The sequence below is a fragment of the Muscardinus avellanarius genome (genome assembly GCF_963383645.1).
Source record: "Muscardinus avellanarius genome assembly, chromosome: 18".
NCBI classification, from domain to species: domain Eukaryota; kingdom Metazoa; phylum Chordata; class Mammalia; order Rodentia; family Gliridae; genus Muscardinus; species Muscardinus avellanarius.
The window spans coordinates 39,228,093-39,237,978 of record NC_137804.1 but is presented as its reverse complement, the minus strand read 5'-3'; the positions used below and the strand labels follow the sequence as shown (position 1 = coordinate 39,237,978).

The 9,886-nt window shown below is 47.0% G+C and overlaps 1 protein-coding gene across 1 annotated transcript; it reads left to right on the top strand.

The window, feature by feature from the left end:
- Nucleotides 1-5,410: 5,410 nt before the first annotated feature.
- LOC308276574 (olfactory receptor 7A10-like) lies at nucleotides 5,411-6,379 on the top strand (the record flags this gene model as incomplete). Its single annotated transcript, XM_080715400.1, has 1 exon — nucleotides 5,411-6,379. The coding sequence occupies one exon, from the start codon at nucleotides 5,411-5,413 to the stop codon at nucleotides 6,377-6,379; it is 969 nt and encodes a 322-aa protein (XP_080571526.1).
- Nucleotides 6,380-9,886: the final 3,507 nt, after the last annotated feature.

Here is a 9,886-nt window from a genome sequence, read left to right as displayed (position 1 = left end):
TTGCTTTAATGGAGACTGTGAATGTTTTTTTATTTCATTCTTTCAAAAGAACTGGCCAGGGACAGTGCTGGATGCCGGTAATCCCAGTACTTGGAAGACAGAGGCAGGAAGGTCAAGATCACAGGTTTGAGGACAGTCTCAGCAGCTTAGCAAGACCCAGATTCTTTCTTTTTTCTTTCTTTCTTTCTCCCTTTTCTTTTTTCTTTTTCTTTTTTTTTTTTTTTGTACTGGGGATTGAACCCAGGAGCATTCTACCTTCAAGCCATACCTCCAGCTCTATTTTATTTTTTTATTTGGAAACTGGGTCTTGATAAGTTGCCGACAGCCTAAGTTGCTGAGGCTGGCTTTGAACCTGCAATCCTTCTGTCTCAGCCTCCAAAATACTGGGATTACAGGAGTGTGCCACACACCCGGCCGTTTTTAAAAAAGGGAGGGGGCTAGAGGTATAACTCAGAGGTAGAGTACTCTTAAATTCAATCCCCAGTACCACAAGAGAGGAAGGGAGGGAGGGAAGGAGGGATGAACTGGAGGGGTTTTCCACCAAATTTTCTCTGCCATTTTCTTCTTTCACATTGGTATGAATAGATTTGGGGAAGGAAGTGTATGTTACTATCGGTTTTGTGTGGTCACATCCATCAGTCGGTCACTTGCAGACTCGGCGTGCCAGCTGCGTGGCTAGGAGGCAGGATCCGCTGCCCGTGGCCTTTCCATCCCATTGCCCAGCTCTTTCTCCTCGTCACAGCCCTTTGCGGCCGGTTCTGTTTTCACACGTGGTGACCACCTCTGACACCATGGAGCTCGCTGCTCAGCTCAAGCTTGGACGCCCTTCTCCTCTCAGAGCTTCATGTGGAAAAGCGCCAGTGTGTTGTGGACTCTACCTTTCTGCACAACTGGTCTAAATTCGGGCACCGTGGGGACCCCAAGAGAGGTGAGTGGGGTGATGTGTCCTGCATCCGCCTGGCCTGCGCCCAGAGAACGCGCAGGGAGCTGAGGATGCTGTGGCCTGGGCACCGCCTGATGTCCCCGTTCTCCAGCACACTTACATCCAATTAGGATTACACAGAAAAAAATTACAACGTTAGATACTGTCTCTTCCACTGCTCCTGAAAAAAAGGATCTTTCTTTTCTTTTTCTTTGTTCTTTTTGTTTATTGTTTGTGCTTCGTTTGTTTGGTGTGTGTGTGTGTGTGTGTGTGTGTGTGTGTGGCTAGAGATTAAAACCAGGGCATCCTATCTCTGGGTTAGACCCTGAAGTCTATTTTATTTTTTATTTTGAAACAGAGTCTCAATAAACTGCTGAGGTTTTCTTCAATCTACAATCCTCCTTGTCTCAGCTCGGACGCCCTTCTCCTCCATCCAAGTACTGGGATGACAGTCATGTGCCACCATGCTTGGTTAAAAGTATTTTATTTTAGCCAGGCATGGTGGCACACGCTTGTAATCCCAGCATTCAGGAGGCTGAGACCAGAGGATCACGGTTCGTGGACAGCCTCAGCTACTTAGTGAGGCACTCCCCAACTTACTGAGACACTGTTTCAAAATAAAATATAGGACAGGAAGTGTAGCTCTGAGGTCAAATGCCTCTGGGTTCCATCCCTAGACCTGCAAAAAAAAAGTATTTTATTGTTTTATTTCCATGTCTTTGCTGACTAAATCCAGAAGTGGATACTCAGTGATGGAACTGAATTACTTTTAGTTCCTTTCATTGAGAATTTGCTTTAGGCTTTTTTCTTGTTAATTCCAAGACCTTGATAGGTAAGAGTCTTTTGTGCTTTTATTGGTGCTTTGTCATCACGCATCCCAGTGAGGCTCAAGGTCACACAAAGAACGTGCACCCAGGTCTTGGCGGGCTTCCTTCAGGTCCCACCCGCTGCCCACCCTCCCCATGCACGCGTGGATTGATAGGGATATCATCAGAAATGAGTGCAGCTTCAGGCTTTCATTCAGTTTCACCCAACACTGTTGCTTGTGTCTTTTCTATTTGACGGATCTTTTTTCTTTTTATGGTATAGACTCTTAATTCTTCAGTATGGTGGGAGAGAGCCTGGGGATTGCACCCGGGGCATTCTCCCTCTGAACTACACCCCTCAGCCCTTTTTGTTTTTGTTTTGAAACAGGGTCTCACTGCGTTGCTGAGGCAGGCTTGAGCCCTTGCCCCTCCTGTCTCAGCCTCCTGTTACTAGGATTACAGGCCTGTACCACAATTCCCAGCAATTTTTTTTTTTTTTGGTGGTACTGGGGTTCCTGGAAGCCCTTCTACCTCCGGGCTACACTCCCAGACCTATTTTTACATTTTTATTTGGAAACAGGGTCTCCTAAGCCAGCGCGCACAGCTGGCTTCGAACCTGCGCTATCCTCCTCCTGTCTCTGCCTCCCAAGCGCGGGATTATGGGCGTGCGCCACCACGCCCAGCTCCAGCAATTTATTTTTAATATATAAATGTCTGCCTTTTATAAAACACAGAAATAAGCACAGGAAATAGATCCTTGGCTCATTTGGGTCTTAGAAAGGCAAAGGTAGCCCACGAGCAGTGTGTGCATGGTCGTTACAGCATCTCCAGGGAGACTGACATGAAGAGAGAGGACGGGCCGTGGCGACAGGGGCAGAGATTGTTTTGTATTGTTTGTTTTTGAGGCACTGGAGATGGAACCCAGAGGCATTCCACCTTTGAGCTACACCCCCGGCCCTATATTTTATTCTTTATTTTGAAATAGAGACTCATTAAGTTGTGGAGAGCCTCACCAAGTAGCTGAGGCTGGCCACGAACCTGCGATCCTCCTGTCTCAGCCTCCCGAGTACTGGGATTACAAGCGTGCGCCACCACACCTGGCTTTGTGAGCGGGATTTTACAGATTGTCAAGAGTGAGCATCCTCAGAGCCGGTCCAGCACTCGCAGTCTATGATGGCATTGTGCTCAAGATTTGTGCATCTCTGTTCAGCAAGGATGCCAGCCGGGAATGTTCTTTTCTTGTAGAGTCCTTCTGTGGCCACATTATGATGCTAATACCACAGATCCCTGAATTACAGCCGCTGGGGAAATAAGGAAAAGTTTACTGGCACACACAGGGTACCTTGGATCCCACTGATCTGTGTGTGTGTGTGTGTGTGTGTGTGTGTGTGTGTGTGTGTGTTTTGCTGGGAATCACACCCAGGGGTGTTCTGCTTCAGAGCTACACACCCAGCCTTTTTTATTTTTTATTTTGAAAAAGGGTCTCACTAGATTGCTGAGGCTGACCTCAAACCTGTGATCCTCCTCTGTCAGCCCCACAAGTGACCTCACTTATCTATTTAAAACAGTCCAACTCAGAGACACACAGCACAGAGGCGATGATGGGGAGGGGGAGGCAGCACGGGCTGAGCGGTAGAGGGCTGAGGTCACAGTTAGATGATTAATTTCTAGACACCTGCCGTACAGCATGGCGCCTGGGCTAAGATGTGCCGCGAAGGGAGATCTGCGTACTGTTCCTACCACAGAGGAAACAAAATAAGCAGCAAAAGGAATTCAGGGATGCTCTGGAGGCGACCACGCGCCGAGGGCATCGGGTGTGGCCACGGGACCTCCGGCGTTTGCACAGACTCTACATGCGGCATCTGTGCACTTCCTCAACTAAACCTCAGCAAAGCCGCCTAAAACAAGAGCGTGGGGGACAAGCTGGGGACCTGGGAGCCTCTGCAGCTTGAGAGTCACAACACTTCTGTGCAGCCAGGAGCCCCCCCCCCTTCCTCCACAGCGTCACACACTCCCCATGTCCCCCTCCTGCTCATCCCGGCCACCGCTGTGGCTTTCTTTTGAACTCTGATGCCTAAAACAACCTTGGGGCCTTTGCACTGCTCACTCCTCCAGCCCAGGATACACTGCCGTAGAAGCCCTCGTGGGTCCTGCCACTTCCTTGGACTCTCTGTTCAAAATGTCATCTTATTTTCCTGTCTTACATAGAGTCCCATAGAAAATAACACATCTATCTACTCTCCTTTTTACCGGCCCATGACTTTTTCTTTTTTGCAGTACTAGGGATGGAACCCAGGGGCATTGTACCTCCGAGCTATACCTTCAACCAGCCCTATATTTTATTCTTTATTTTGAAACAGGGTCTCGCTGAGTAGCAGAGGGCCTCACTAAGAAGCTGAGACTGTCCACAAACCTCATTTCTCCTGTCTCAGCCTCCCAAATGCTGGGATTACAAGCGTGCACCATCATGCTTGACTGCCCATGATTTTTTCATATCAGTCATTACACCTGAGAAGTTATATGATGATTTATTTTATTTTTATTTTTATTTTTATATTTTTTAGGTGGTACTGGGGTTCCTGGAAGCCCTTCTATCTCTGGGCTACACTCCCAGACCTATTTTATTTTTGGAAACAAGGTTTCTTAAGCCAGTGTGGCTGGCTTTGAACCTGTGCGATCCTCCTGTCTCACCTCCCAAGCGCAGGGATTACAAGTGTGCGCCACCACACCCGGCTTATTTTTATTTTTTATTTCATTTGATTTTGTTGTTTGATTTTATCTAAATTGCATTGTTATCAGAGAAAGCCATCTCCACAGTCATTTTCATGATGTCCTTTGTAGTCTACTAGTTAGAACATTTTTGCAAGTATTTTATGCTTGCTCTTTTTAAAAAACATCGTATACATGTTTGCGGGGCGCCATGTGGTGTTTTAATGCACATGTGTGGTGTATTGTGTGGTGTCCAGAGCTATCTCCTATGAATGTCTCATTCTTTGTGGTAAAACACCAAGGATCCTCTTATAGTTCTAACTGTTAAGATAATTTACCTGCTTCTATTCTCTCTCCATGTCTGGACTGTTTTTTATTTGTTCATGAGCCTTGCTCACTGCCTAGATGATCCCAGGAATATGTTAGGAATTCAACTGAGCTTCCTTAAGGCACAAATTGGTCATTAAAATTATAGAATATAGTCAGGTGTGGTGGTGCACGCTTGTAAACCCATCATTTGGGAGGCTGAGACCAGAGGATCACGGACAGCCTCAGCTACTTAGTGAGGCCCTCTGCAACTCAGTGAGACCTGGTTTCAAAATAAAGAATAAAAAATAGGGATAGGGTTTGTAGCTCGGAGGTCGAATGTCCCTGGGTTCCATTCCCAAACACACACACACACACACACACACACACACACACACACGTGTGTATGTGTATCTGGGGGTAGTAGCACACACTTGTATACCCAGTACTTGGGAGGATCAAGATTCTTGGACAGCTTCAGCTACTTAGTGAGTCCCTCTGCAAATTAGCGAGACTTTGTATCAAAATAAAGAATATAAAAATAGAATATACAATATATAAGAAAAGGTGGAGAAGGATTCCAACTCTAAATCAGAGATGGCAGAGGGGATGTCCTAAAAGGGACCCGATGCAAAAATTAATCATGATATATTTCTCCTTATAGAACATGAAACTGAGAAACGAGACGCACATGTCCAAATTTCTCCTTCTGGGATTCTCAGAGGATCCAGAGCTGCAGCCCCTCGTCTTTGGGCTTTTCCTCTCCATGTACCTGACCACCGTGCTGGGGAACCTGCTCATCATCCTGGCCATCATCTCAGACGCCCACCTGCACACGCCCATGTACTTCTTCCTCTCCAACCTGTCCTTTGTGGACATCTGCCTCACCTCCACCACCGTCCCAAAGATGCTGGTCAACATCCAGACGCACAGCCAGGCCATCACCTACGCAGGCTGCATCGCCCAGATGTACTTTTTTACATTATTCATAGGGTTGGACAACTTCCTCCTGGCAGTGATGGCCTATGACCGCTTCGTGGCCATCTGTCACCCCCTGCACTACACGGTCATCATGAGCCCCCGGCTCTACGTGCTGCTGGTTCTGGCATGCTGGATCCTGAGTGTCCTGCAGACCCTTTTACACAGCTTAATGGTGCTGCGACTGACCTTCTGCACAGACATAGAAATCCCACACTTTTTCTGTGAACTCAATCAGGTGGTTCAACTAGCCTGTTCTGACACTTTTCCTAATGATCTGGTGATGTATTTTATAGCTGGGCTGCTGGGTGGCGGGACGCTGGCCGGCATCCTCTACTCTTACTCCAGGATTGTTTCCTGCATCCATGCAATCTCCTCGGTTCAGGGCAAGTACAAAGCCTTTTCCACCTGCGCCTCTCACCTCGGTGTGGTCTCCTTGTTCTACGGCACGCTCCTGGGTGTGTACCTGAGTTCTGCTGTGGTGCAAAATGCACACTCGAGTGCAGCAGCCTCAGTGATGTACACTCTGGTCACCCCCATGCTGAACCCCTTCATCTACAGCCTGAGGAACAAGGACATCAAGAGCGCTCTGGGAAGACTCTTGGGGAGAGAAACTCCAAAAGGTCCCACCAGCCTAGGCTTTAAAATGTGCATTTAATCACAGGGTTCCAAACTTCAGGGCAAGAAATACAACATTTGGATCAAATTTCAGCTTATTCCTCCTATTTATTATCTAGAGTTTCTGTTTCTTTTATTCCAATTTGTCTATGTAACTCAGCTGGGCATGGTGGTGCACACCTGTAATCCCAGTACTTGGGAGTCTAAGGCTGGATTGCAGGTTTGAGGCCAGCCTCAGCAATTTAGCAAGACTTTCAAAAACCTAGTGAGACCTTGTTTCAAAACAAAAAAATAAAAAGCGCAGGGGGTGTAGCTCAGAGATGGAATGTCCCTGGGTTTAAGCTCCAGTAAAACACACACACACACACACACGCACGCACACACACACACACAGGAATAAAGTATAATACTCACCTTGTTACATTTTCTGTTCTCTCTGATGTTTAAACAGTGTCCTGTCTATCATATATGTCGCTCCTCAAAGTTATTTGCAGTTGTGGATTGGAAATCACACTTAGCTCAGGGGACAACATGCATTTCTTCAGAATAATTTCTTCTCAAATGACAGAGATCATGCTGGGTGATTTTCATTTTATTTTTATCAAAGGGGGTAGGTGTGTGTTGTACTCCCACTATGGGAAACAGCGTGTGACACTGAGGCCGCCATCATATTTCCAAGAGGAAGCTCTGGGCTGTAGATTGGCACTTCTGCGTCCATAACCCCTTTGTACCTGCACATCTCAATGTTGGTATCTCAGCTACTCTTCCTGACCGTGAGGGCTGTGAGGGGCTACTTGTAAAGTGACTGTGCTTTATCACTCATCACTGGCTCCCCTCCCCCCACATTGTCCAATTCTATTTTGTTTTGATGCTGGGGATAGAAACCAAGGGCATGCTACCTCTGAGCCACATTCACAGCACATTGGATTTTGTTTTAAAACAGGATGTCACTAAGTAGCTGAGACTGTCCTTGAACCTGTGATCCTCCTATCTCAGCCTCCCAAGTACTGGGATTACAGACGTGCACCATTGTACCCAGATTGATGCAAATTTTTTGAGATTTTTTTTTATCTGAGCTGCACTGAATCCATGGATAAAGAAGTCTGACTGTCTGTCAGTATGTGTTCAGTGCACAGCTATAGAAATGTCACTCCAAAGCCAGGCGTGGTGACGCACACTTGTAATCCCAGCATTCAGGAGGCTGAGACAGCAGGATCGCCCATTCAAGGACAGCTTCAGCGGCTTAGTGAGGCCCTTTGCAACTTAGTGAGACCCTGTTTCAAAATAAAGAATAAAAAATAGGGCTGTGGGTATAGCTTGAAGGTAGAATGCCCCTTGGTTCCATCCCCAGTACAGAAAGAGAGAAAAAAGAAATAGAATAGGAAAGGAAGAAAAGAAATGCCATTCCAAGAGGTCATGTTCCTCCTAAACCAAGGAAATACTCCTCTTTGCCCCTTGCTTCTAGCTCAATAGCCTAGGCTAAGAAAATGCAACCCTTTTCCCTAACAGGTACTTTATAGATGTAAAGACCGCCAGGCATGGTGGCACGTGTCAATAATCCCAACACTTGGGAGGCTGAGACAGGAGGATCACAGGTTCAAGTCCAGCCTCAGCAAGGTAGTGAGGACCTCAACAACCTTTTTAAGACCCTGTTTCAAAATAAAAAGTAAAAAGGACTGGGTGTCGCTTGGGGGTAGAATGTCCCTGAGTTCAATCCCTAGTACTAAATAAATGAATAAATACAGCAATAAAAACAAAATAAAAAGGGCTGGAATTATTGCTCAGAGGTAGAATGCCCCGGGGTTCAATCCCAACTACTGGTAAATTAATTAATTAATTAATTAATTAATAAGTTTTGAGACATAAATACAGAAGTAATCAGTCAGATGTTGGGAGGAGGCCAGCTCCCTGGTTCTCAGTATGGTACTCAGGGTCACTCATGAGGGTTTTGCAAAAGTCCCTTCACCGAGAGACACCATGTTGCTGAGAATTCTCCCCAAGGCCCCAGGTGTCCCTACTCCTCAGTATGGGGGTGACCATGGCATATAAGATGAAAGCCATCAGATTCATCTCCAAGGACAGCGTGGCGGCAGAACTGAACAGACCCCAAGGCCTGTGCTACAGGTTGGATCCTAAATGTCCCCCCATGGCCTATGCGTGAAGGGCTCGGTCCCCAGCTTGGCCCTGATGGGAAGTGGTGGAAATTTTCACAAGTGGGGCCTGTGGCAGATCACTGGGTCGTGCCTTTGCAGGGGAGTGTGGGACCTCAGTCTCTGCTTTCTTTTTTGTTCCCGGCCGTGAGGTGAGCACTTTGCTTCCCCGGTGCTCCCCACCCCTTATGAGGGGCTTGTTGCTGCAGGCCCAAAGTCACTGCACCAACTCATCATGAGCTAGAACCTACAAAACCCAGCCACCGTAAACCTTCTGTCTTCATAAGTTGATTATCTCAGGTATCTCAATGCAGTAACAGGAAGCTGACGACTACAGCCAGTGCCACGAACAAGGAGACCTCCAAACAACGAGGCCATCAGTGGAAAAGGCTTTGTGCCTGCCCCTGGATGATCAGATTTTCGGGATGGAGGAGAAAATATGAGAATGAGAGAAGAGGACCCCAGGAAGACGGTAAACACAAAAGATGATAGAAACTAAAGGTGCTGCTGTGTAATTGATGGCATGGGCTGAATAACGGAGGCCCAGGGTTTGGGGGAGATCACAAAGTAAGTAAATAAGGATGGAATTTCCATGTTTGCACAGCAGGGAAGAGGTAGAAGGTGTTCTTGTGAGAAATTCACATTTCTAGGCCACACATCCATCTGTCTTGTCTCCCTGGTCTCTTGCGGTCTATGGGTTAACAACTCAAGGTGAGCACAGCGATTCTTATCATGCTTTTCTGATTATCCCACTCACGTTTTGCATTGCTCTGAAAACCTGCTTTATCACAGGCTGCTGTGCACCTGAAGGGCCCAGCTCCCCTAGGATGACGTAGAGGCACAGGCAGTCCCGGCACATCTACAGTCTCTTTAAGGTACCTGCTTGCGTTAGAAGAAACTGCAGGCAGTAACGTGGAGCCAGGATCCACTCTGGTAGCACACAGCCATGTAGGGGTGAAAGGGAAATAGGAGTCCAAGAGGAAGAGGGCCGGGCATGGAGGCACATGCTTGTAATCCCCGTACTTGGGAGGCGAAGACAGGAGGATTGCGCAGGTTCGAAGCCAGCCACGCTGGCGTAAGAGACCCTGTTTCCAAATAAAAACATAAAATAGGTCTGGAAGTGTAGCCTGGAGGTAGAAGGGTTTCCAAACCCCAGTACCACAAAAAAAAAAAAAAAAAGGAACGCGGGTCGGAATCTGAACTGCTGACAGACACCTTGCTCAGGGAACTTTTACTTTTTTAATTCATGGTTTTGAATAGGGCTTTTATTTTGAGATACTCACAGGTGAACATGTAAGAGCGAGAAAGGACACAGAGGGACCCATGTGGGCTTGATTCAGCTTCCACGATGATAATATCAGGCAAAGGTATAGTGAATTATCACAATGAGGATATTC